This window comes from Aspergillus uvarum (genome assembly GCF_003184745.1).
Source record: "Aspergillus uvarum CBS 121591 unplaced genomic scaffold BO82scaffold_16, whole genome shotgun sequence".
Classification (NCBI taxonomy): Eukaryota; Fungi; Ascomycota; class Eurotiomycetes; order Eurotiales; family Aspergillaceae; genus Aspergillus; species Aspergillus uvarum.
This window is the reverse complement of record NW_020291313.1, coordinates 224,094-250,895: the sequence shown is the minus strand read 5'-3', so window position 1 is coordinate 250,895 and position 26,802 is coordinate 224,094. Positions and strand designations below refer to the sequence as shown.

Sequence of the window (26,802 nt, the reverse complement as noted above, 5' to 3'; positions counted from 1 at the left end):
TGCGTACAGTACATGTGTGTGTGTGTGTGTGTGTGTGTGTGTGTGTGTGTGTGTGTGTGTATTGTTGGGCGTATATGGTCGGAATTTTTGTTATGATCCTTCTCCAAGTACATAATGGCATGAGCTACAAGCCACAAATACAGAATGAATTATGTTGATATCTACGTGCTTTTTATATGATAGATGGAACAGTGTACCTGACGGGGCGTTTATGCCTCAGGCACTGAGGCATTCAACTAAAACGTCATGCGTTGCCCCGGCGGGGGTCAGAATTGGGCTTTTCTGTCAACAAAACTTCCCCGCCATCGGCCGACCGTTCTCACTCGCCTGCGTGCGCTCAATCAAAGGACACGATGGCATCGTATGTGATTTCAATCTTCTCAACCTTCCCTGGAGTCTGCTAACTGTGATACAGTAATATTCTCCAGGTCCCATTTCGGCGGTCGCACCCCGTCTCCCTCAACGATGCCATTACGCAGTACATCTCCTCGAAATATGACCAGCGTCCGGATATGTTCGCCGAGGATCTCCTGATCATCGACCGGCTACGGAGCGAAGCAATCAATGTCCAGGAGGCACATGTCAGCGGAATCAGCCGGCTGGTCACCTACGCGGCGCAGCTGAAGTGGCTTGGCGGCAAATTTCCAGTCGATGTAAGCCAATGTCCGCTCATGCCTTTTTCTGGAGACAGACAGATATCAAAGTGCCCCTCCTGCATGAGAGATCAGCGGAACCAAAAGACGAAGTGGTGCTAATTGCTCGAACTCCCGCAGGTTGGCGTGGAATTCCCATGGTACCCGGCCTTTGGATTCAATACCTCGAGACCAAGTACGTTAGAAAGCCGAACCGCTCGGAGTCCCTGGCAAGAGAGAACCCCCTTCAAGCTAATACCGTTGGGCCACTTTATAGTCTCGCAAAACAACCTCAGATTCGAACTCGCCAACATCATGTACAATCTCGCAGCCTTGTACTCGCAGCTCGCATTCTCCGTGAACCGAACCACTGCGGACGGACTCAAGCAGGCATGCAACTACCTCTGCCAAGCGGCGGGCGTTCTGGTGCACCTCCGATGCGATATTCTGCCTGATCTCCGCACATCTCCGCCGGAAGACATGGACGAGATGACTCTTCAGAGCCTCGAACAGCTTCTCCTCGCGCAAGCGCAGGAATGTTTCTGGCAGAAGGCCGTGAAAGACGGGCTGAAGGACGCCTCGATTGCTCGACTGGCCGCCAAGGTCTCGGATTTCTACGCCGACGCGGGCGACCATGCGGTCAAGTCGAATGCGATCAGTCCGGAGTGGATTCATCATATGACCGCCAAGCACCATCACTTTGCGGCCGCGGCGCAGTACCGGCAGTCGTTGGACTGCCTGGAGAAACGCAAGTATGGTGAGGAGGTGGCGCGGCTGAGGGACAGTGAGCTTTGCGTGAACGAGGCGCTCAAGGAGTCTCGTTGGATCAACCGCACGGTGCTGGGGGATCTGCAGGGCCTCAAGAGCCGCGTCACCGAGGATCTAAAGCGCGCGGAGAAGGATAATGATATCATCTACTTGAATCCCGTGCCGCCCAAGTCGGAGCTGAGACTGATCGATCGCGCGTGTATGGTGGCCGCGAAAGCGCCGTCGCAGGTGACAGATGCCGTCTCAATGCTTGGGGAGAACGGGCCTCTCGGCCAGCCTCTATTCACGAAGTTGGTGCCTTACGCAGTGCATATCGCTGCTAGCATCTACTCCGATCGGAGGGATAGATTGGTCAATGAGAGAATTATCGGAGAACTAGAGACTATGACGGACAAATTGCGAGAGTAAGTGCCTCGAAGGCTCTGATAAGGACCAGCCTACTGACAAATCAGTCTGCTTTCATCCCTCAACCTCCCAGGCTCCCTACAAGCACTCGAAAAGCCGCTGGGACTACCCCCGACCTTGGTCTCTCACGCAGAGGAGATGCGTCAGCAGGATGGTCTCTACCGGTTGCGTAGGTCTCTTGAGGATACGGCCAAGGTCAAGGGCAACGACAGAGCAGTATACACGGAAGGAGTGGAGCTTCTTACCGCCGAGAAAGCAGAAGATGATGCATCACGCCGCAGGTACGGCACTGACCGGTGGGCACGTGCGTCGTCCGAAGAAGCAGCTTCCAAGCTCTACACAACGTCCCGAGAGATTGAAGGGTACTTCACGTCAGCTCAAAGTAGCGATAACCTTGTGGAACAGAAGCTGAAAGGCTCGGAGGCGGTCTTCCGCGTGCTGACCGGCACAAACCGGGACCTCGAAATGTACGTTCCCAGCAGTCGCAGGGCCGCGATTCCGCCCGAGGTTGAGCGGGAGGTGGCGCGATTGCGTGGATGCTTGAGCGAGGTAAACCGGCTAGAAAGCCGCCGTAAGCGACAGGTGCAGGCTCTCAAGGACAAGGCGCGGGCGGATGATATCAGTGAGTAGATCCGGTGTACACATTGCCAACAATTCAGAACTAACCACCCAGCAGGCCGAGCACTGACCAAGGAGACTGCACGCTTGGAACGCGAGTTTCCCATGCAGCCCATTCAGGCGAGCCAATTTGAGGATCTTTTCGAGGAACAGCTCCGCCTGTATGACACCGACCTGCAAATGGTAGCCGAGGAACAGCAGGAGCAGGACGAGCTCGCATCACGCATCTGCGAGGCCAACCGGGCCTTCTCCCGCGCACATACGGGCGATGCGTCGACAAAGGAGAGGGAACGTGCCCTGCAGGAACTGGAGAACGGATACCTGAAGTACAAGGAGATCATATCCAACATCGAAGTCGGGCGCAAATTCTACAACGACCTGGCCAAGATCGTAGGACGATTTCGCGACGATTGCAAGGCCTTTGTGCACAAGCGGAGGATGGAAGCCAGTCAGATCGAAGCGTGAGCAGCCTCTTCCCCCCCCCTCACACAGAATCAGTCCTCCTTCCTTACGAATTGAGCCAACCGCCTGCATAGTGACATCTCCAGTGCTGCCGCAATGGCCACACTGAACATCTCCCCACCCATTCGCCAACAGCAGCAGCAGCAGCCATCATATACATCTACGGCCCCGACCACCCAACACTATAGCCAGACTGCACAGCAGGCATACGACCCAGTAGTAGCAGCACCTGTACCGGTGCAGCAGCAGTCCCGGGCAGCATACACCGCCCCCGCTCCGCAGCCGCCCATCGCCGTAGCCGTTCCGACGACCCCGCAACAACCGCAACCGCAACCGCAAGCGCCGCCCCGCGCGGAACCCATGACCGCCCCGCAGCCGACGCGGGCCAACGCGCGACCTCCGATGACGCCGGGCATGTGGACGCCGGAAATGGGGATTCGGTTCGGCGCCGCCGGCGGAGCAGGCGGGACGTGGGATCCCAGTAAAGGGGTGAAGTTCTCCTAGACAGACACGTCTCATTTTCTCACATTGTGAAACTTGTCGATTCTGTTCATAGCGAGGCTTCCTTAAGAGTTCATTGCCGGGTTCCCTATCCCCGATACTTTTCTGATCGATATCCGTTATGTACTGGGGAGTGTCACTTATATGCTCTATATACTGTTACGTGGGTGGCATGGGTTACCACCTCCCCCCCCTATTCTTGTGGCTTGGTAATTATAGATAGAGCTATATATTATAACCATACTCTTTTATTCAGGATGCGGGTAGTGGAAACTGCTTTTTGTCAACGAAATAAGACCAGAAAGTCCGACGCAGTTCATCCAAATGGCGTGTTCAACAGGCTTGATCTTGGCTTCCGGGTTCCGGGTTCGGGGAAGCCACGGAAACGCAGTCCCTCCTCTCGTGGTCTTGGAACTACCGCCGTTAACATGACACATCCAATCCAATCAGCCAATTCGGTTACTCAGCTTGTCCGGCTCTGGACTTTCAAAGGAACGAAGCGCGGTGGCAGTGTGCTTTGATCCTACGGAATCACCCAATCTGGTTAATCGCCCACGGCTAAACAGAGAGATTACTCAAATGATGGAAGCTCTGCTGGAGCATCTATGTATGATTATTCCATTATTTTTCCCGACCATGTGACTGACGAGTTGGGCTCCTTCCCACTTGGTGAATATTTATAGTATATAGGGAGATTATGTATCCAACGACGCACAAGCTCTCAACATCACGTCCGCCGCCTCTGCAGCGATTGACCTAGTCGACGCTGCCAGGTCCTCCCGACAGCTGGCCGCCCGAAGGCGGCCGATCCACGCGTCCCACGCCCGGCGGGAGATAGCATCCTTGCCGTCTCGCGGGGTGCGCTCTTCGGCCTTAGCTTTACGGATAGCCCTGGCTTCTTTGCTTGCGGGTGTGGTGGGTGCCAGGCCTGACGGGCCACCAGACATGGTCGCAGTGGCGCCTGTTGTGCTGCTGCTACTCCCCAGCGACATGGAGGCAGTCCTCTTCAACATGGTTGGGTCACCGGTCCTGCCATCATCGTTTAATGACAGTCCCACCACGAACTCGTTCCCCGCATCTTCTCCTCTGCGCTTCCATATATCCTCGCCTGTGATAACGGCCCAGATGGCTGCGGCCGAGATGTAAAGGTCGAGACACGGTTTGGTGACGATGCAGCCAGTGAAGCTATCAGGTTGAGTCTGAGGATAAGGGGGACAATCCACACCTTGGCCGTGAGAATGGCTGCCGATCCCAGAAGCAGAAGCTGAGAGAGCCTTTCCCTCATTGCCCAGCACAGATCCCATCATGACGAGGCCGACGCCGTCCAAGGTCTCTAGGATGGACTCTTTGCTCATGAATGCCAGAAACGAGGTGAGGTTGAGCCAGGCTTCACTTTCGGAAGGCTCGAAGCCGACTTTTGGCGGGGGCTTTTCGAGCTGACCAGGAATAGGATTGTGAGTGGAATAGAAATGAGGTGAGGGCTCCGCGCCTGTTAGTACTTCAGGCCACTTCGCAGTAGGAAGTGGTGTTATCGACTGTGACTCCGTACTAGCAGGTGCAGGTGCGGTGTGCCGCGATTGCGATGGTCGGCGAAACCAATCTCCCGGTGCATCCTCCTGGAATATCTCTGCAATGACCTCACGGAAATATGGCAGAGCGGCCCAGCAAATACCCCTCTTACACTCGATTCGCGTTTCCGCGTCATCAGCGAGCATGCCACTCCAGTCACTGTGGTTGCTACTCAAGGATGACCCATAGTATGATGACGACGAGGAGAAGACAGTAGCACCGAGGTAGGGCGATAAGGAGGGGTGGTGTTGATAGCTGGTTCCGGCCATTGTACCAGGCATGGGGTCGGTCGTGGGAAAGGTTCTGATGGCTTTGAGAAGGGTAAGGAGTTTACGTTGCGCCGGGGTGGGTGGGTAGTATGACCGGTCTGATTGTGTTGTGGGCTGCGTAGCTGTAGGCGTTGTCGGCGAATCGCTGCTAATCATTGGCTCTGATTCATTCCGAACTGGCTGTCGGATACATATCGATCGCTCCAGCGTCTTAGAAGTGTGCGCGATTGTCCGCCACAGGTCGATAAGACCCTCCTCTACCAGGGTATCAATAAGTTATTATCATTAGGTCCAAGATGGCATACCGACTAGCCCGCTGTCTCCGCCATAATACAACTCGTTGATCACGCTGACGATTTCCCGCGCAGTCGTCTCAGCGGACAGCTGATCGGCCATGTACAGGCTGACGATGCCGGTATACGGTCGCGTCGGCGAACCTTGAACCCAGCTATTGGCGGTAGCGAGGGCATCGATGCGGAAATCCATGTTTTCTTAATGAAATCATGATAATCAAAGCAAGAATGTTGGGAGGTTGTTCTCCGCATCATCACGGCTTATGCCCTCCCAGAACCGGCCCCCTTGAGAGTCACGTGGTATGATATCATGATCCCGGGTATCTGTTTGCGGTATTCTCATAAGGTTCGGGAAGATATCCAGATCCGTTATCAGATAAGGAGGTGAGCGAAATTGCAGATCCATCATCGGCTTTCACTCAGGTTCGGGCAGGCTGTTTGGGTCCATCAAATGATCATCGGGCACGCGGACCGAGTCCAATCCCTCGCCTAGGAAGAAGTCCAGTTCACTGGGCCCGCCCTGAGAATTCTCATTCTCTGCTAATTGCTCCAACAGACTAAGGAATGGATCTTTCTCCCCGTCGCTGGTTCCGGCCCCGCCTCCAGTGACAGTGCCAGAGCTGCCTTGAGAGGGTGCGTCTGGTGTCAATGCCGGGGCGCCAGGCGTGGCCTCGAATGGGAACGTCGCGTACTGTGGTTGGGCCGGTGGTGTCGGAGCAGTGAAGGAAGATTCGGACAAGAACGCTGCCGGAGAGTTGCTAACTCCGGGAGAAAATCCCAGACTGGTTTCCGGAAGAGTCAAGTCGGGCCCGGGGCCCCACGGTGGAGACGCCTGCGACGACTGGAAGCTTATCGATGGCCGTCCTTGGGAAGGGAGCGTCGCCGTAGCAGGATAGATGAGCCCGCCAGGGAAGTCCTGTCGATCAAGGAGAGGGAGGCTGTGAAAGCAGGTTAGCAATTTGATTCTTTCAGCCAAGCGGTTCGGGTCAATGCTTACGTCTCATCTCCATCCACCAACCGCACGTGTCCGCTCTCAACAGCCAAGCCTGGGTACCGGTCGAAGAAGTCTTCGAGGTGAAAGACAGGCGCAAACCGGACCGGGCGGGCTGCCATTGTGCGTACCAAGTCCGCATGACAGGTTGCGATGCGCTGTAGCATTTCCCGTTGATGCTGCACCCCGGCCCAATACTGCCGCAGCCAGGCCAACTGATGCATCTCACGATTCAGGAAGTCGGCGCTGGACGCAAACACCTCGCCCTCACGTCCGTGGTAGTGCACGCCGTGTACATGCACCGTACCGGCGGTACAGACACAGTACGCCACGAGTGATGGCCATTCAATACGTGGAGCGTGTCGGGCCAATTCAACTAGCTCTGCGATTGCATTGGCGTGCGAGAAACAGAGCGTGGTCGCCTCAATTTGCCAGGATTGATGCTGGCCGGTGCCGCGCAGTTCTACCAAGTCAATGGGAAGGAAGGGACGGTAAAGCAGGCAGTGCACTAGATGGTAGATCAGCTTGCTCAGCAGTAATAGTGTACTCTCCGGGTGGCCGAAAAGTGTTTCGATTGAGGTAAAGAGATCCTGCGTGCCGGCGGCCCATAGGTCCAGCTCCTGTCGGATCTTGGACAAATTGGACAATGCATGCCAGGGAAAATGGGAGTCGCCTTTGACACCTCCCGCCGCCAAATACCGATGAGTGACGCCTAGTATACGCGTAATGTCAACCAGCAAAGTTGGGCCCCCAGGGCCCTTGCGCCGGTCGGGAGAATAGTGGATGTTAGGGCCGACAGGATTGAAGCTTTCTCCAGTCTCCGAGCCAGCGCCCGGTAGCCGCAGTGCAATCGAGTGATCTGCAATAAGGCACGGCCGCTTGGAGCCACAAGTCAGGAAGCGGTCCATGGTGTAGACGGTCCAAAACAGGCGACGGCGCATCTCGCGTTCGGAGGCGGGCAGGGTTGGAGCGGAGACCTCGCGATACAAGTCCAGGGCCAAGGCCATAGCCACCGCATTTGCTGACAAATAAATTAGTCTCGGCCCTTTGACCGGAATTGGAATCGACTCACAGAGTACCATGTAGGCTGTTTTCCCACAGCCGTGGGCGAAAAAGGTTTGGGAGAGCAACAAGAGTGTCTGGGTGCCGTCAATCGAGGGGTCATCAATGTCCACCAGCCGGCGAGCTTGTCGCGCATAGTCCTGACTGCCGAGGACCGGGCTGGGATTGGTATAGCTGCAAGACTGATTTAGTGCGAAGGCTCCAGCATAGAGGGAGGGAGACCGCAAATACCGTGACGTCAAGGCGTAGATAGCCATAGACAAATGAACAGGCAATTGACCCAATTGATGGCGCTGTCGGGTTTGGGCTTCGTCTAAAATCCAGTAAGGCTTACCATGCAGACGAGAAAAATAAGTGTCGAGCATGGCGTCGGGTAACCGAGGTGGGAGTCCATAACTCTGCGGTGGTGGGGGCTGCGGAAAGGCCACCGAGGCTGGGGGTAACAACGGCGGGGGTTGCGGTCGTTGCTGTTGCTGTTGCTGTTGCTGTTGCTGCTGTTGCTCGACCGACTTGATGGGCGAGACGGACGAGACAGGCGAAATTGGAGAATCCTCCTGCAGACGTTTCTCAAGCCCGTCGACACGCTTCAGCAGAGCCTCCAAGACATCCGTCTTGGGTCCGCGTTTCTTGGGGACAGCATCTGAAAGGAAAAATTGTAAGCGTTGTACTTGCAGTGGAAAATGAGGAAGAAACAAGAATTAGGGAGACACCTCGGCGGGTGCACATATGGCCTGATCGGGACCAGACGGACAATCAAAACAAAATAAAACCAAACCAAACATCAAGAATGATACAGAAGAACAGGCAAGCAACGAACCGTAGATGCATGGACACTGGAAGACCTTGCAGGCTTCACAGCTGGGGCGCAGACGGTTGCATTTGATCTGAATCGAGTAAAAAAGGGCGAAAGGCAGGTCGTCAGCGGGGAATTTTGTGCAGGTCGGGATTTATTTTACCTTGCGCTTCCGACAGGATTTACAGTTCATCGATTCGCGGGGCTCAACGTTAACACGTCGGGGTGTGAGACGGTCGATGCTGACCTGGGGGCGGGACATGGCATTCTCTATAACATGAATAGAGAGAAGAGAAGAAAGGGGGGGAAGTAGCGAAATCAGATCAGTTAGATAGTCAAAGAGGAGGAGAGTAGACGGTAATCGTTGATCACCGATAGTAGTAGGTAAAGTAATAGAGAGATTCCCAAAAGAAAAAGAGAGAGAGTGAGTGAGAGAGAGAGAGAGAGGGAAAGAGACCGACAGAGACAAGGCGAGAGAAAGAAGGGAAAAGAGAGAAGAAGAAGCCCAGCAGCACCCCCGGATTTATTGGCTGCTCTGCAAACGCGGAGAAACCCAGTGGGGAACCTAAGGGTCAAAAAGGCTTAGCGGGGGGCAGATGGAGGGGGAAAAGAGAACAAAGAAAAGGGAAATGGGAAAAGGAATTGATGCGGGGGGGGTAGGGCTAAGTTAAGCAATCAGAAGCATTGTCAGTCACTGCACTCTGATTCAGTTGCAGAACCAGTCAACAGGCTGACGAAAAGAAATAAGAGGGGGAAGAAGAAAGCAGGAAACATGGAAAGCTGGGAAAGCTGGGAACGCTGCAGGGGTAAAACCACTGCCAACATTGTTATCCCCCGGAATTTTCCCGCTTCCAGCACGGATTCCCGTCCGGTGACTACGATATTGCACATCTAACTTATAACTACTAGGAGTACTAGTTACTATACATACAAGATGGCCGTTATACGTACTGTACTTCATCCTGCAGCTCCCACTTACCCCGGAATCCACTGTAGATCCTTGCCTTTTCTTTCTCGCTTTCTCCGCCCTTTCCCCTCTCCCTAAGCCCCAACGAGAGATGCGGTCTTGTTTCATGTCATTCATGCCGACCGCCGTTGACTGGCTGGTTCAGAATTGAAAAAAAAAATACATACAATCTACACCGCGCGAACTCCTGACCCAAATCAGTGTATATATCAACCCCGGGTTCCCTTCTCCTCGTTCGTCTCCAAGAACCAAACAACCGAAAAGGTATAAGGACGTGGAGGAGAGAGAAGAAGGGAGAAAAAAAGAGGGAAAAAAAAAAAAAAAAGCCAAGGAAACCAAATTCAGAACACCCGTCCTGAAGCCATCCGCACAAAGTCAAATGGCACATTCTGGCCCACCAGCAAGCGCAGCGTCTCCACCGTCGTCCACGCATCCACGTCTTCTATTCCATATGCCGTCCATCCGGCTTTCACAGCTACATTGACAGGGTCGCCCGTACGCTCCCCACGGGTCAAGTCGAGATAGACTTTGCCTCGAGTAGAGGGGGGTGACGAGTGCCCACTGGTCCGGTAATGTCGCAGCAGTGGCTGTACTAGCAACGACTTCTCCGGAGGTAGCGCGGATACCATCACAAACGGCTGTTCAACCCGTTTGACCGATTGAATGGATGTGAAGGGCTCAAGCCCCGCTGCCAAGGGGCCTCGGGCTCGGAAGCCCACTGTGTGGATCGCACCCACTCCTAAGCTGCGCAGGGCATAGATGGCTGCCGATGCCTCGCTCTCGCTGGCCGCCAAGAGGATTGCGGTTCGGCCGCGGTATGCCGACGGCACGTAGTCCCGAGTTAGAGTGGCGCGAATGCCCTTCCATGTCGCGTTCTCTCCCACCAACGATCTCTGCGGGCCTTGAGGGCCTGCCACAATCGTGTCTACTAGCCCGATCGCTCGCGCCGCCTCGCTCACGGCCGGAATGCTCCCGGTACCGCTCGGGATTGGTGGATGCACCGACGCTCCTCCAAAGGTGGCCTGGGTGAGCACCCGCTCGAATGAGCCCATTGGTCCGCGATCGATTGAGGTCAAAGTGTGGGGAAGACTCAGCTCGTTGAAACACTTCTCCATAAACATGGACTGGGGCGTCGAGCGAAACGACCCAATCGCATACAGATCGCGCTTCGGTAGCTGGCCCATGATGTGGAGTGCCTCATTGATCTCCGCCGCGGTCAACTGGCCCGGGGCCGCAATCATCGGCAGCAATGGGTGCGTGATGGGCGAGAATACGGTATTTAGGGCTCGCGACAGCTGACCCAACTGGCCCATATTGACCGCCGACAGAAGGGGAAACGCCCCGTGAGTCTTGCGAACTTCCGACCTGAAAAATTCAAGCTCGTAATTGGCCTCGATCGTCGTGACCATCGCAATCATCTTGACGATATCCGCGTACTGGGCGCTTTGCGCGAATATTCGTAGGGCTTCGGGGGACGTCCACTTCCACGTCCCCGAGAAATCATGAAAGGCTGACATGATGATGCTGTTGCCCTTCTCCGCCGCCAACCGTTGGCGAATAGACTCCGGCAACCATAACTCCACGTCGATGTATTCTACCCCCCATTGAATGGCACGGCGGAGATAGCGGTAGAATAATTGTGGGTCATCCATTGGGAACTTGCCATTTTCTTTCGTACAGCGAGTGGTGAAAATTATGGGCAGTTCTGTATGCTGCCGCAGTAACATCAACTGCTGCCCAACATACTGTAAGCTCGGCACTGCACTCGTAGTGCCTGAGCGAGGAGTTGTGGGGTCCACCAGCAAGTCAACACGAATCTCCACCGCATCTGAACCAACCGAGAGAATGTCCAGGTTTGGCAACGCAGCATGGACATCGGGGAAAGTTGTGGAGATGAAATTCGTCCGGTTTTTGGTCTTGAGATCCTCATGGGGACGAGTCTGGCCCAGAATCAATGAGAGAAACCGGGTCAGATCCCGCCGAAAGAACGGGCTCCGGAGTGAGTATAGGAACTCATAATGACAACAGTCGCTCAGTGCTTCCTCCGGGAAAGAGCCGTCATCGACACAATGCGTGTTGACGAGGATCCAGGCCGCGTGATCGCCCTCTTGCAAGTCTCGGGCCAGATCTTTGGTAGCTAGGACGCCGACAACCACTGCGCTGCTGCCCCTCCCCAGAGCGGATAAGGAGGTTTCCGTCGTCCATGGTTTGCCCAGGATTTCCGCGATAACCTGCACTATGCCCTCTTGTCCAGGGGTAAACAGAGTAACCACAGTCCGAGCCGACTCCGGAGGTGCGCTTGGAGTCGGGGAAGCAGAAACCGCAATTGACGTTGAACCTTTGAGAGCCGTGAGGGACGTGGCGGCATCCGCCAATAGCGTCATCCCCACGGGCTGTTGTAAGGCAGTCTGCATCATCTCATCGCATACGCAGTCCGCTGCCCGTTTTCATACTTGGTTGCGGTAACGAAGATTGTTCGATACTATCCCGGCCGGCGGTTACAGGCGCGATAGGATGACAGAGTAGGTCGGAAGGAGAAATAGGAAACTGATCAGGAATGCGAGACAGGCAGTCGCATCAGTAAAACCCTTGGCCAGCCACACGCTGTTGGGAGGAACACTAGACTATTTGGCACAATCCGAGTGTAACGAGCGTTGTAGACAACCTATCTCATCCGCCTTTGAGTGTCGAATGGGATGATGGTGGTTGTGATTGATGGGCACGGGATGCAGGATGATAGATGGCCGATTCCTACTGCCCACTAGCTACAGCTCTGGTAGACAATCAAGAGATGGGAAGGGAGAGGATCGGATGTAGAGGTAGAGGAGGAGGAGGAGGAGGAGGAGGAGGAGGAGGTGAGCGAACAGCGCGGGAGGACGAGCAAGAACCAAGGGTAAAAGCGGGAAGAAGCCAGGAGGGGGGGAAACGACATTTGCCAGGAGGATCGGAAAAAAGAGGAAGAGGAGGGGAGAAGAAAGAAGGAGAGGAAGAGGAAGAGGAAGAGGAGGAGGAGAGAAAGATACAATGAAAAGAGAGAAGGAGGGTTGAGGGTGGGGAGGAGATATGAGGGAAGAAAAGGCAATATTGGGGCGGTAGTCGGGACGGTACCTCGTAGACTACTTCCTACTAGTAATCTGGTGGGCCAGACTAGAAAGAAAGCCTGGAGATCAGACAGAGACAGACAAAGGAAAAAGATGGGGAAAGAAAGTAAGCAGTGGGAAAGCCGGGTGAATTTCCCCGGAATTCTGCCTCCACCGGCCGGGGGGCAGCGGACGCCATTTCTCCGCCAATCACTGTCTGGTCTGCCCACGCCGTGTGTGCATACTGGACATACAGTCCATACTGGACATACAGTCCATACTGGACATACAGTCCATACTGAGCATACAGTCCATACTGAGCATACAGTTCATACTGAACATACAGCCCACTGCTACAATGCCGCACAGCCTGGCAGCAATTGTAAGTCCTTACTATCTTACTACCTTACCCTCCTTACAACTCTGACCCCAATCCTCTCCAATCTTTTGTATCAAGGCTTGCACTTGGGGATACTACCTAGGTACGACTCACTGTCACAGTTACCCCAGTCCTATTGGCTGATATGCATCCTAGAAATTCCTCTCCAGAATAATCTACCACATTGCTCATTTCCTACCTAGTATGCATCGGAGTTAGGACAGTGGCCCCTCTCCCAATGGTCACTTAACATGTCCAAGACGCGATTCGCCTCCCCTCCCCTCCTAACTAAGACCCCTCTTATTTCGACCCTGGACCCAGTCGCCACGGGTAGCCTGATCCACCGCTCCTGGAGAGCTTTTTTTGTGTTCCGTTTACTCAGGGATACGATACGAGGGAATTGGCCGCCAATAGTCTTATCTTGCCTACCTACTGTTGGTCGGTCTGCATTCACCCGCGCCTGCCCGGAGCCCCGGATCCAGATGCTACTGCAGCGTCGTACCCAGACTCAAATGTTGACACACGTCGGCGTGGCGGTTGACTTCATCTGCCGACGCCCCTGATACTGTAACCACCCAAAACCGCCAGTCCCTTTTACGGCCGGGCGCATATTGGCAGGGTAAATAAGACACCCCCGAACCTTCCGGCAGCCGTCCGCTCTCCTCGACCCTGCGAAACCCAGCCCTAACTACCCTCCCTCCCGCCGGGTGTGGACTACAACATGACACGTAGAACTAAAGTTACCCGGGTCTGGATGACCCACAGCTTTAATCAACGAAGCAACATAGTAGATCGTCCCAAAACCGGACGGTAGAACGATTAATCTGGTGCAGGAAGGTATGTAACAAGACGACTAAATCCACCAATGGGTTGTGAGAATCGCCCAGTACGGTGCGCAAGAGCGTGACCGTGTTGACTAAGAGGACAGCCGTGAATACAAACCGTTCAAAATGGGGTATTGTAAGTAAGAAAGCAAGACACCATCGCCCAGATGACAAAAGTACAGCGAACCGACACAGAAGAAGGGAAAGAAACGATGTCAAGGCCGGTCGGATAGGGCCATATTCAAGGCACCCACCTATGAGGGCACAATGTATGTATGGGTATGTGTCACTGGGGGTGTAAGTGTAGTAGGTATGTGTAGTGTACATTAATGCATATGACAATGTATCTTGTATGCTCCAGGAAAAATGCTAGATCCTTGCGAGCTTACCAGTGTATTATTAGATGACCAAAGAAGCCCAGGAAATCATAGATGATGATTGCACAGGTCAGAGGCTCAAGAGCCCCGTTTTGGCTGCGCGGGTGGACGGGATAGCGGTGATGTATAGGCGCGATGGAGTCAGGGACTGAGGGTATGACCTTTAGGAGAAGAAGACCGATCGTGGGGAATCCAACATTGGCAGGCTATTACAATGGTGGCCCGTGTTCATCGCAATCATCGGCGAGCATGAGTTTTGCTGACGTGGAAGACACCATGGAACAAGTGTTTCATGTGAACTCGACAGCCAGTTAAGACTTGTGCTCTTCCTTGATTGCAGCTATGTCGGGAAAGGGGAGGGGAATCATTTCACCATCTCCACACTGCGTATGCACCCCAGCACGGACGTATTCAGCGGAGGAATGCTTGACAGACTGGTGTCACACAAGCGTGATGCACCATCCTGTTGTCCTCCGGAAGGGACACTCCACCAATGTGAAGTGGTGACTTCATGGAGGGGAGATTGCGAGCCCATTCATGAGTTTAGGGAGAGGTTTTCTGCGCGCATTATTTGCCGTCTTCGACACCCGGGGCGCTCCGTGAACCATGCGGGGTTCTTTCATCAAACTGGTATCAAGCTTGGCTGGGGCTTATCACATGGCATAAAGATGTTAGCTTTGAATAACTTGCAGGAGAAATGGGCGGCCAACCTCGCATTACGACGCGTGTATAATCTCCCGAAAGAGCGTTTTGACTCCGGCTGCCCCCTGCAAACGAGGTGGCACTGGCTGTCCTCCAAAGGTGGTTGGAAGTGTCAGATAAAAAGTCCGTCGTACTGCGGCCGGAGAAAATCGATGAGCGACCCCTATTGCGCTTAGATAGAATAATCTCATCGAAGAGGGCCATTCGGGGATCTCGAGATTTCGGATCGGCTCTTTCTCGGTCACCAATGAACTCATTGAAACCTAGCGGCACGTAAGTAACTGTGTAGGATTGTATATCGGGCCAACCCTCGCTTACCTTGCGTTTGTTGCAGTACTGCAATGTATTCTGCGTGTTCCCCTGGTAAACTCTTCATGAATGCTTCCATATTGAAGCTATAGATCAATCCAGCCTTCTTCTTATCTCCCGAAGCAGGCTGTAGGAACTTCTTGTATGTATAAAACAAACTGGCGAAACATCTGACGAATGCGGCACGAACTTGTTCAGGATGAAAGGCTGCTGGACACACTAGGCATATTTGAAGAGCACACCGGCTGTGCACTACAACCTTGCAGGCGCTACACTTGTACATACCATCCTCAGCCCGATCATCACAAATAGCACAAACAGCTTTTTCGTCCCAGGGTTGTACCTGCAAGCAGTGTCCTTCCACCCAACATGTGCCCTCGGCATTGTGAACAGGCTGTGCCGCAGTCGTGGGAACGATGGTGGATGCAGCAACCGTAGACTGAGCGTATACCGACGGCGCGTAAGTTGACCCGGAGTTATAATCGGTATTCAGAGTAGTCACCGACAAGTTCGACGCATGACCAATGAAGGGAGCGCTTGGTCGACGAGGAACACCAGGGCGCATCTCCATGCCAAACGAGGAGCTTCGTCGAGACGCTGCATCAAAGTGACCGGAGCGTTTCTCGCGCAAGGAAGCCTGCAGGGTACTTCCTGAGTCATTTCGCGACCCCGGGCCTGTAGACGACGCTGGGAAATGTCCCGATGTAGGTGAGCTATCTCTGGGAGATGGTGGTGAGCCAGTCTTGTACGTCGACCCGGTGCCCGGTCGGTCAGAGCCCTTGGAAGAATAACCCCTGGATACAGCCTGTTCATAGCGGGCATGGAGATAGGCGTTGAAGATCAATGGCTGGTATGATCCCGGAGCCACGGAATTCTGACCAAAAGCACTGGAGTTTAAGCTGACGTACTTGGCTAAGTACGTGGACTGGGCTTTCGAAGTGAAGATAGAAGAGTTCTCCGACATGAACGCGTCGAATGGATATGTCTCAACGGCATAGGCGGGCGGTCCGGTCGGAACCCCACATCGGCTGTGATGAGGCGCGGCCAGCTGCAACAACGACAGGAGCTTCCTGCGCTGATGACGGGGTAGTGGGGTTGGCTGGACCGTGCTCTCGATGAGGTCGGCATCGAGATCTACCAGAACGAAATCATCGGATGGTAATTCGACCTTCTCGTAACGCCGTTCAATACCCACAATATAGGGGCAAGGCGCTTCAAGAGCCTGGATCAGACGGGCGGGAAGCACTGGGATCAACACTCCTGACCACGGGATGGGAAACAGCAGATCCACCAACGCCTTAGTCGCCAAGTAGAGCATTGAGGTGTGAGATGACAAGAAGATGATGCGCGACTCAGTCAGAGCGTATTCAAGGAGAATCACGATATTGGCCAACGAGAGGGCGCGGAAAAGGGCGTAAATATCGGTGTTGCGAGAGCCTGGTAGCTCGTTGGAAGCCTCTTTGCGGGCGAAAAGACGCAACTCTCGAACGTTCAACTCTACTTGTGTTTTGGACGAGTTTGGACTGAATGCTTCTGTGCACAGATTCATCACATATCGTTCCAATGGTTGCCAGACACCCATTCGAGGAGAACTAGGTGGGATGCGCTGGATGCCTCCATCCGTCATTGGGACGACAATAGCCTTCAGCCACTCCTTCCAAAAACTCGTCATATTCTCTTCTCGACCAAGAATGCCGTAGGCGCGGGGAATCCAAAAGCCGGTATCCCCATCAGTCAACCCTTCGATTTTCGATGCCGCACCATGCCGCACCGGTCGCAGGAGGTCAGTCATCAGACCAATCTTCTCCTCCACCGCACTAATCTCGTCTTCCAATTGTTCTCGTGATTCTGATCCTGACGGGACAGTGGGGAGTTGAGCCAGGAGTCGGGAGAGTTTGGCACGCTCGCTTGCTAGTCTCTCGCCCAAGCTCGCGGCAAGCTCTCGTTCCTCGTCCGTCATATTCTCTTTCCGCCATTCCTCGCAGCGCTTCTCCAGCTCGTCTGCAGCTTTCTGATTGAGTGGAATCCAGATGATGAGGCATATAGCATGCAAGCGCGAGCCGTTATCGGTGGTCATGACAAACCCGTGCCATGTAGATCGCGGCCTTTGATCGGAAGAAACAATATTGATATCGTTCGGGAATGCGAACATCGGAACGTAGTCGGGGAAGTTGCCTCGCAGTTTCAATTCATCAGACATGCCCTGTGTGGGGTACCGATCAAGCAGAACCGGCTCAAACCGTCGCTTCAGCGGATGCATGGTGGGAGAGATCTCTAGCGGCTGGGGAACCGGGATGACGGAATTGTAGTTGCTCAAGCGTCGCGAGGTTCTAATTGAGGCTGCAATAGACTGCTGTCAGCGAATTCTTAACGTTAAACACCCCGATTGGCCATCACCAACCTTGACGAGCGATTGACGGTTGCCGCTTCATGCTGTTCATATCTCGAAAAGCCATGTGTCGCCGTACGCTGCCAATGCTAGAACGAATCAAGCCTGTCGGCTGCGAGCCTTCCTCCGAGACGATTTTCTGCGTGCGTAACCTAGACCGCGGGCGCGTCGACGGAGTGATAGCACCCGCACTCACATTGAGATCAGATAAAAAGGACTCTCTCTCGGACGCGAATTTCCACAGCGCTTTGTCAAAGTCGAAATCTCCCAGGAAAGAGGAGCCGCGAGGAGATTGGTTGCCTTTGATCGTCATACTGCTCCGGTTGCTGTGGGAGCCGTTCTCGTTCGCATCAGCCTCGCCCGAGCGCGTGGGTACCCGTTGGACCGAGTTGCGATTCCCCGCCATGGAGATAGGACGGGAAAGACTGTCCAGGCGAGGATCATGGGCCTCTTCCGCATCCGCATCTTCTTCGATAGTATCCGTGACGGCGGGGCCGGGCGAGGTGGCACAGTTGGCTCGGTAATCATCCCCTAATTTGCGATAAGTCTCGAGGACCTCTGTTCCATCCACTCCAGCTATCCAAAAATAATCTGCGAGCGGGGTGATAGACGCCTCCGACGTAGAGGACGAGGGTGAGGAAGAGGAAGAAAATGGCATTTTGTCGGAAAGGTTGTAATCATCAATCGTCACGAATCGTCGACTTCGTCACAGCATGGAGTGAAACACTAATCCTGAGGTGTATTTGCCGTCCCACGGGCATCAATGGGGAAAATTGATTAGTAGGCTCCCCCCTTGTCCCTTCAGTTCAGTAACTAGGGGGCTTCGGAATAAACAAGCAGTGAAGGTCGGAGTAGCTAGAACGCATATGTTCGGGATTGCGACGCTGTCGCCTGAATGAACGGTACGAAGGCTGGGGATAGATAGGAGCCTGGAGCAACTCGAGCGCCGAATAGACGCAAGAGGGCGAAGGGAGGGGGAAAAGAAAGAAAAGTGGTGGTGAGCGTTCAGAGAGTGAGAAAAGAGAGCGTTGATCTATGCATTGACAGAAAAGAAAAAGGAGTTACCGGGTTAGTGGAGTGAGGAGGAGGAGCGGGCAGGTGAGGGGGCCAAGAGGGGAGGAAAGAGAATTGGACAAACTGGAAAAAGGAGGAATGCTTTGACAGGTGTCTCTTCTGTGCTTTTTCTTGAGGGAAATTAGAAAAATTAAGGGTACAAAAAAAGGTAAAGTTTTGATTTCCATTTTATTTATGTTTTTCTAATTTTTTTCTGGTATCTATCTGCTGATATTATTTAGAGGATAATATAGAAGAAGGGAAAAAAGAATTATTCAAGTATAATTCCCTCTTTGTTTCTGCTGCCTTCCAACTTTTTTTTTGTTCCCTTTACCCTTCTAGGAGATTGTACTAGTTAGTTACCGTGGACTAAGTTAGTACTGCACCTAGTAATAATAATACTTTAGTCGTCGTAGGTAAACTCGTAGTAGATTAGTACAAGCTAATTAGGTCTTAAACTATGCAGTGTAGACGGATGGTTGCGTAAACTAGACAACGTCTGGAAGGAAGGGAGGGAGGAAGGGGGGGGGTTAACTAACGTTAGTAACTGTACGGAGCAGTACTGGGTTACTTCAAGCCTAATCCCAGCCAGACCGTTTCCCCGTCTGTTTCCTCTTCCCCCTCCACCTCCCCTCCTCCTACGTACGAACTTACGAACTTACAATAATACATCAGAAAAACCACAACCAGAGTGTTTGCTTGCGCGGTATAGTCTGGTGCTGGATAAGTGCAATGCATTCTTGCCGCGGCTTTGGGATCTATACTAGATATTTTTATATCTGTCTCTCTATCTATCTATGACCAATCCACTTTCTACTTTCCTTCCCCAATGTAATTGATCACCCTCCCTCCCGCTGCGTCCACACAAATTCACAATTTACCCCTCCGGTTGATGAATGACAATTAATATCAGGCACTCATATGAACGAACCAGGGGTAATGAAGAGACAACCGACCAGAAACAAAAAAAAATAGAAGAAAAACAGAACCAAGAAAGAAAAAGGAAAAAAAGCATCCATGATGCAAATAAACGTGCAGGCTACCTACACTGGAACGGCAAGACGACGAGTCGGTGGAAGATCCTCTTGTACACCCGGACTGTGACTGGCCGAGCACAGTTGGGAACTACTGCAAGTGTGCATGGTTGGCTGCATCAATCTCTCCAACCACCTACCGGCATCAGCGGTGTTACCTGGGCCGGGTCCCGCCTTCTTCCTACGAACCTGGACCGCATCTACTATGTAAATTGAATCCCATGGTCTACAAAGTGCTTGCGGATGATTGCTTGTCAAACAAGAACACAAAACGAGGACACAAGGTAGGCACCGACTTGCGGCCGAAGACTCATGCTGCCAAACGCACAGTGATTCCCCCTCCAAATTCTCGACCATCCATCTGTGAGGGAGGGAGAGGGGGAAGACACACAGGGACGGTAGCATATCAATCGCCGGACCCTGTGGAGCCTGTCGCACACTTAGTGCTTGGCTCACTGGCTACTCTCTGCTCCTCAATGGTCCGCGGCCAGATGGAGTGAGAACTACTGTTCGAGACAACCATGGGAACCACGATCATTACCTCTTGCACTTTAGCAGAGACTATGGAGGGAGCCAATATGAGACTGAGAGGCAATTGGATTTCCTCCCATTGTTACAGGACTATGCGACCTCATCCCTCAAATCCCGACCGAGGACGTTTGAGCGTTGAATGAATGGTTCAGGTTGAAACTAGGGACACGCGCGCGTAGGTATGCTCTGCTGACGAAAGCTGATCTTTCTCTAGCATTTGGCTGGGGGAAGCACCCAGTACGAGGATTAGTGCGGAAAGGTCTAGTATGAAAATAGCCAGATCGAAGCTGTATCCTGTCATCCGTCAGTGGAAGGTTGAGTGTCATCGTATCATCTCAGCCTCCTGGGAATCATTGGAGATAGTGTTTGGTCGGATCAGAACAGTACAGCCATGGTTCCGGGAATTATTGGACCTGAGACCAGTTAATGGATCCTGAAATAGGGGAACAGATGCCGAATGTTCCCCTGGACAGGGAATGGAGATTAGCTGCCGAGGTCCCGCTGCTACTAGCCATCCTCGGCCGCAACTGTCGAACAATATGAAGAATATAGTGGTGGTTTCACATAGGGCAGAGGTAAGACAAAAAAGAAGGGGGTGGGAGTAAGTTATGGGTAACTCGCTGACAACTTCACACCTCGCAGCACTCAGGTTCTTCGGAACTACCTGATCTTGCTTAGTTGCATCTCGCATCGGTGAACTCTGCTGCACTCCGGGAATGGGCCGGGGGTGGATTGGCGATGATCGATGTGGACCCCCCAGCAATGACGATAACATGTACGTTTGTACTAAGAACTTCATTGGTCTCTAGTCAGCACTTCTGAGCAGGCCCAGATAAGATGAAAAGTTGAGGCTTCGACGAGAAATCTTCATTGAGTTTGATTATGATAGACACAGGCTCAAGTGTCCCAATGATTATTGTCATTGACCATTTGCCCAGCCAAACCCCTCCTGATCGGGAGCACCATACACTGGCTGTCTTGGATCTGTAATACCACAAAATGGATTCGACGTCGATAGGGCGGATGCATGTTGATGGTGGTGGTGGTGCTGCCGCTACCACAACGACGACAATAGCCCACAAAAGCCACCCTTCCTCAGGCCGCCACCGCATCGTACAGTATAATCCATGAGCCATCATCAACCCTGCAGGGAAAAACCAAATAATTTGATTCCAAATTCAATCTGAGCTGCCAGCCCCCTCCAGAATAAAAAGGAAAGCAATACCCAGCCTGCAACAGAAAGAACTTAACTAACCACCCAAGTGAATGGTTCCTTACATAACCTTACTTCCCCGGACTTGCTGACCCGCATATAGATTTTATGCATCCACCAACTAACTATTACATGAGTACTGACTGATATGCTCGACATGACCAAAACCCCTGTGCTACATGTCTGAGTACTTCTATCGAATATGATGGAACAATACGATCTGGCTCCGAGGCCCATAGTCGTAGCAATTTAGATCCCCAGCCGTTGCTTATCACGTTACATAAGTTCCACCACGCAATTCCCTTTGTGAGGGCATGGCTCCGCCGGCGCGCACATGCCCGACTCTCTCCGAGACTGGGGGGGGAGGGGGAGGGGCGGGAGAAAAGGGGTGAGAGTGTGTTGTTGTGCCACAAGCAGGCAAGGCAAGAAGGTGGATTGGGGGGCAGTTCATGTAAACTTATGAAATCTCGCCGGCCCCGTTCGCACTTGCTGCCCCTTTCCTTTACAGCTGTGTTGTTCCCTGCACCGGTCTCTCGAGAAGTTGGCTAAAGAAGATGACGATGACCACCTATCGGTAACTATACTACTGTAGCCAACAACGAGGGCCGCACTTTGCACAGCTGCGATCGCGTCACCAACTGTCTGAAACTGACCCTTCATGAATCATGCTACACGATCAATGTCATTGTGTTCCGGCCATGGAAGGCCAAAGAGCGGGCTAGATTCTCCCATGCCGCATACTAAGTATAGTACAGTACTACTATACCTGTACTCAAGTTACCACTGTCACCACTGTCACGACCATCACGACTTACTGTGCCCGATATGCCACCACAAATAGAATATGGTCTTGGTGCTGCATTAGATAGGGTACGAGAGCGGAAAAGGAAAAGACAAGAGGCCAACGGATAACATACACACACATAATATAGTTACAGAAACAATACACCACCACTGTGCGTCACCCGAGGTAATTTGGTTTCCCCTTCATGGGCAAGGTGTATCAAGTTCATGGAAACCCTAGAGAGAGGATACTGTGACTAGTGTACGGAGACGTCGTGCACATATAGCCTAGCCTTTCTAGATCTTGCTACGTGGTCTGGAATCCAGACAACCAGTGTCTGAATGGTCTAGCCAGTCTTTACTTGACCCCAACACACTCTACTTTGGTTGTCATACATCCCGAGATCGACGGAACGATCCAGATTTCAATCATTAAAGAACTTCTCCAACTGCTGGCCCCAGCCTATCAATAGAAACCCCATCCGTCGGGCGTTCTAGCCTGGTACTTTTGTTGGACAGATTTCCAACTCGCCAACTCAAAAAAGAGACAGACCACACCACTCCACCACCACCACTGCAGGCAGGCGACGGAAATTCCTGCTTTTTGCACACGCATGCTTGAGTGTAACCAACCCAAGTTTCCGGATTGTTGTCGTCGTCGCTAACCCATCGCGCCTGGGTCCCAATTGATACCCCCGGCAGGCGACGCCATACCCATTGGCCTCCTTGACCGGTCGCACAGCATGGTGCGTCACCACTGCTGAGTTGTTCGATTTTCTCTGTTTCGAATATTCGCACCGGCAAAGAAGCACTCGCAACTTGCGCGCTTGCAGGCGTCTCTTCGCTGCGATGTTTTGCATGGTGACAGGCCGCTAAACATAGACAGGCCATTGTACAGAGATAGACACTACTCGTAAGCTAGCTATCCTCTAGGATCCAGAAACGCATCATTCCCCCCCTTGCTTTGCGCTCACGCCCGTCGTCTCGTCATGAGGTTTCCCGTGGTCAAAAATCCCTTATCTCCCATCGCACCTCGCCACTCAATGGATAATTGGCCTAGAGCAGCCCGTCCATCTCGTCTCATATCTTTCTGTAGGGCCTCGAGGCCTTCCTGCTGCCCTTCCTCTTGTTCAACCAGGAAAGCGACCTGCAGGACATCGCGTGGATGTAAAGTTGGCGGCTGGGAATCTTTGAATTCGGTTCGTTCCAAGTCCCAGTTCAAGGAGATGGACTTGAATGGTGGTTTGGGATTGAGTCGTGTTTGCTGCCAAAATTAGTATGCGTGCGGCAAGATCTCGGCCATGCTACTGAAAATCTCCAAAGGAAACATCCCCCACCATCTGCAACCTACCTTGACCACGACCGGGCCATCGCCCACATTTTCTAGTTGGGCCTCTAGCGCGAAGCGGAGCAAGCGCGTCTTCCCGTACGGGCCCAAACTCTTGTTTTCCACTTCAAGTGGCACCAATTCGGAAGCTTTGGTCCGTACACTCAGACAGGGCTGAGCGACAAATTGATAGAGTTTGCGGAATGTCCGGACTCTGCCGCTTGCTGCCTGGGCATCCGAGCCTATCGACGTCTCCGTGTAGCTCACACTGACCGCCAGTATGTGATTGCCCTCCTCCTTGAGATCAAACCGTACGATTTTCTGCAGAGATTGGCCTGTCTGCAATCCGTCCTTCTGGGATGTGTCTTCCGCAGGTTCGAGATCCAATGCCGCGACCTGAGAGGGCGTTTGCATTTCAGCGACAACACGGACAGAGGTGACAACACGTGACGCCTCATCTGCGGACAGCTCATTGTTTGCACTGAGCGTGCATGCAAATGTCTCGCCGACGTATGCAGATCCGAAGGCAGGAGGTAGGGTCAGCTTGTAAGATTCGTGTCAGTAGCCGAACATCAGACCATGACTGCATCGATTTACATTGGGAGTGAGGATGAATTGACCGTCCGTGTGATCGGCGGGGTAGCTTAGTGATGCTTTGCTCGAGATCTTCGTATTTGCCGCCGGTAAGGGATACTGGTAGTATAGGGAAGGACGAGATAGCCTTGGTCGATATTGTCAGGAGAGAAGTGCGCGATGAAGTTGTCGTTGATAGGAGTAAGGTGTTCAACAGGAATGCAGTCGCTTACCGCAAGACTGAACGAGCATCAATCAATCAGCCAAGTGCTTCGTCAGGGGGGAGAGAACTTCGGTTATGCCATTCTTACCTTTAAGTGAGATTGCATGGGGCTCCTTGGGGCCATCTGCGCCCGAATGAGCACGAGGGCGTGCCATTTTAGTTGATGGAGAGTTCTGTGTAGGTAACAGTAGCTCCGACGGATGAACGTCATTTCAGAACCCCATACTCGGGCGGCGTTGAGGGCGGTGAAGCGCCTGCAATTATACTTGCTCCATACAATTTTGCGGAGTACAAATGTCTCCGTCCGTACGGAGCAGAATGCTGTCTTAATTCGGCGTAGCCTTTTTGTATACCATGTTCATGGAAAAGGTCTAGTGGCAGTGGTGTTGAAATTACTGCTGGTGTCAGTAGCGAACACTTAGCCCAATTATCCAAGATTTCAAAAGGTACGATGATGTTCATCAAGAGTCCTATAGCAATAGTAGCCTGTAAACAACCCTATAATGACTGACAAAAAGCAGTGTCAATACCCAAATGACAGCGGGCTGCCACTCTCCTGATTAGTCGTTCGACTCACCGCCTCGGGGACCTGGTGTAGATAGTGGGCCTCATCTTCTATAGGCTGAATTCATCCATCTTCACCTCTCTTGTCACATAAAGCAAGGGGAATCTCATACGTACTGAAATGTGACATTCAACCATTGATGTTCATCTTACTCAAGCTACAAGCTTGCTAACTGCGCATCTCAGACCCGAAACATGTGAGCATATTGCAGTACTTGTGTCATGCGGCGGAATTGATTGCTTATCGGCCACTTATCTCTTCCATGTTAGTCGCTATCCGTCGCCACTGCAATCTTGTGAAAGCGACCTGTCATCTGAAGTCCAAGCCCTTCAAGACCACCAGAACCAATTATCTCGTCCTTACGATGGGTGCAGCCTCAAATGCAACTGCTCGCGTGCAGACTGCCAGAGCATCACGGGGTGGGGCTCGAAAGCAGCGTGGCAAGGCAACAACAAGCACATCCGCTGTCTCGAAAAGGAAGCGAACTGCCGATGAGGAGGAAACAATAGCAACAACGACCACTACCACCACCACCACTAGAAGATCGCGAAAGGCTAGTTCTGAGACCACCAACTTATCCAAACTCAGGGATGTTGGTCGGACCGAGCAGTCCTTCACCCGTCCGCCAAAAAAGCCCAGGGCGCAAGGGCCCAGTGAAGAGCGTCGAGAACGTAGATTCAGGCCTCATGCCCCGGTATCCTTCAAAGAGAGGGCTGCACGTGCAATGAGTCAACGGTAAGATCTTTGGACTCAGAATCGCTCGGAATATCGAAGCTAACTGTCTCAAGCATGTTTATTGTTGGGCATACCGTCAATCTTGTGGACGGAGTTCTGAACATGAGCTTCGACATTGTCGGGACCACTGGCAACATCTACAAAACCACCATTGGGAAGGAGCCAACCTGCGACTGTCCAGATGCACGCAAGGGTAACCAATGCAAGCACGTCTGTTATGGTAAGCGTCCCGTTTCTCTTGACAATCCCTCAAATCCTACCATTATGTCGCTATCACTTATCACTCATTGTTATTCTATGGTCCTGACAATCTTGGCTGTTCAAGTATTGATCAACGCCCTCAAAGCGCCGGCGGACCTTCAGTATCAGCTGGCATTTCTATCATCGGTAAGTGGCAGCACGAACATCGTCTCCCGTGCCTGGAGGAATTGCTCACCCGTCTTGCAGGAACTGCGGGCGATATACAACGGTTCCTCGCTCAGCAAAGAGCAACCCGCAGAGGACAACGCTGGGAACAGAAAACCGATCGAAGGAGACTGTCCAATATGCTTCATGGAATTCGAGCCCGAAAAAGAGGAAATTGTGTGGTGTCGAGCTGCCTGCGGGAACAACATTCACAAGACTTGCTTTCAGCAGTGGGCCGCCACCCAGCAGGCACAGGGCGTCAGATGCGTCTATTGGTGTGTTCCCTGCCATATAGATCTTTACAATATGTTACTGACCCAGTCAAGTCGTGCGCCCTGGCAGCCGGATACCGAAAATGTGAATGTGGCGGAGCTCTCCCGCCAAGGCAAAGTCAGTCGGGATGGATACGTCAATGTGGCACAGCATTTCGGCCTCTCGGGCCGTCGCGGTACGAAGCTCTCATTCAGAAACGCCATATGTCGTGACTTAGCACACATGCGAAGAGTAACTAGAACTGACAATTTGACTGATCAGACGTTTCGAGCTACCATCCTTTCTGGGTGCGCCGACAGCAGTACCAGCACGAGGACGACTGGGATTACGATGACTAATTCTGAGGGCATGACAAGAGCTCAGTCTATTTTACGCTGGCTTCAAGGCGTGTTCTTCACTTCCTTTGCCGTCTGGCACGGTCCTAATTCTGCATTTGCATATTTGCTTTCGGTTAGCGGGGAGGATTAGGGAGTCAGCTGCTGCATGCTAGTCTGAGGTTATCTGGCTGGAATGCTCTCAACCTTAGCTTTCATTCGGTCATTTCTATGGCCATTGTTATTATTATTCTCAACTAATATGAGGTGTCTGATAATCTGACACACAGGTGTACTTGAATAATAATTTATCCGCCCAGGAGCTGCACCAATTGATGAGTTAGACCTTATCGATTATCCTTGTCAAATCTTCCAGCGAGCTA

General features: G+C 52.7%; 7 protein-coding genes across 7 annotated transcripts; 2 read left to right on the top strand and 5 right to left on the bottom strand.

Moving 5' to 3' along the window:
• The first annotated feature begins 289 nt into the window (after positions 1–289).
• Positions 290–3,516, top strand: BO82DRAFT_41875 (putative pH signal transduction protein PalA). Its single transcript, XM_025640086.1, has 7 exons — positions 290–361; positions 416–653; positions 774–828; positions 910–1,804; positions 1,853–2,427; positions 2,482–2,884; positions 2,960–3,516. Exons 1-7 carry the CDS (start codon positions 354–356, stop codon positions 3,387–3,389), a joined length of 2,604 nt encoding a protein of 867 aa, XP_025493679.1. The 5' UTR covers positions 290–353; the 3' UTR covers positions 3,390–3,516.
• A 132-nt stretch (positions 3,517–3,648) lies between these two features.
• On the bottom strand, positions 3,649–5,480 carry BO82DRAFT_352887 (uncharacterized protein). The gene has a single exon (XM_025634815.1). The coding sequence runs from the start codon at positions 5,222–5,224 to the stop codon at positions 4,082–4,084; it is 1,143 nt and encodes a 380-aa protein (XP_025493678.1). The 5' UTR covers positions 5,225–5,480; the 3' UTR covers positions 3,649–4,081.
• A 176-nt stretch (positions 5,481–5,656) lies between these two features.
• On the bottom strand, positions 5,657–8,847 carry BO82DRAFT_41859 (transcription factor domain-containing protein). Its single transcript, XM_025640078.1, has 6 exons — positions 8,527–8,847; positions 8,388–8,454; positions 7,802–8,210; positions 7,581–7,744; positions 6,515–7,529; positions 5,657–6,455 (listed from the first exon to the last, which is right to left on the bottom strand). Exons 1-6 carry the CDS (start codon positions 8,623–8,625, stop codon positions 5,933–5,935), a joined length of 2,277 nt encoding a protein of 758 aa, XP_025493677.1. The 5' UTR covers positions 8,626–8,847; the 3' UTR covers positions 5,657–5,932.
• Positions 8,848–9,639: 792 nt separating this feature from the next.
• Positions 9,640–12,183, bottom strand: BO82DRAFT_306656 (type I 3-dehydroquinate dehydratase). Its single transcript, XM_025632260.1, has one exon. The coding sequence runs from the start codon at positions 11,745–11,747 to the stop codon at positions 9,672–9,674; it is 2,076 nt and encodes a 691-aa protein (XP_025493676.1). The 5' UTR covers positions 11,748–12,183; the 3' UTR covers positions 9,640–9,671.
• Positions 12,184–14,499: 2,316 nt separating this feature from the next.
• On the bottom strand, positions 14,500–18,048 carry BO82DRAFT_279612 (dDENN domain protein; the record flags this gene model as incomplete). The annotated part of the gene is made up of 4 exons (XM_025631268.1): positions 14,500–14,639; positions 14,701–14,955; positions 15,011–17,341; positions 17,403–18,048. 4 exons carry the CDS (start codon positions 18,046–18,048, stop codon positions 14,500–14,502), a joined length of 3,372 nt encoding a protein of 1,123 aa, XP_025493675.1.
• Positions 18,049–22,974: 4,926 nt separating this feature from the next.
• On the bottom strand, positions 22,975–24,282 carry BO82DRAFT_400547 (trafficking protein particle complex subunit 13; the record flags this gene model as incomplete). Its single annotated transcript, XM_025639194.1, has 5 exons — positions 22,975–23,268; positions 23,356–23,874; positions 23,929–24,052; positions 24,138–24,144; positions 24,216–24,282. The coding sequence occupies 5 exons, from the start codon at positions 24,280–24,282 to the stop codon at positions 22,975–22,977; spliced, it is 1,011 nt and encodes a 336-aa protein (XP_025493674.1).
• Positions 24,283–25,056: 774 nt separating this feature from the next.
• On the top strand, positions 25,057–26,443 carry BO82DRAFT_363357 (uncharacterized protein; the record flags this gene model as incomplete). The annotated part of the gene is made up of 6 exons (XM_025636896.1): positions 25,057–25,427; positions 25,481–25,647; positions 25,753–25,814; positions 25,875–26,107; positions 26,159–26,280; positions 26,367–26,443. The coding sequence occupies 6 exons, from the start codon at positions 25,057–25,059 to the stop codon at positions 26,441–26,443; spliced, it is 1,032 nt and encodes a 343-aa protein (XP_025493673.1).
• Positions 26,444–26,802: the final 359 nt, after the last annotated feature.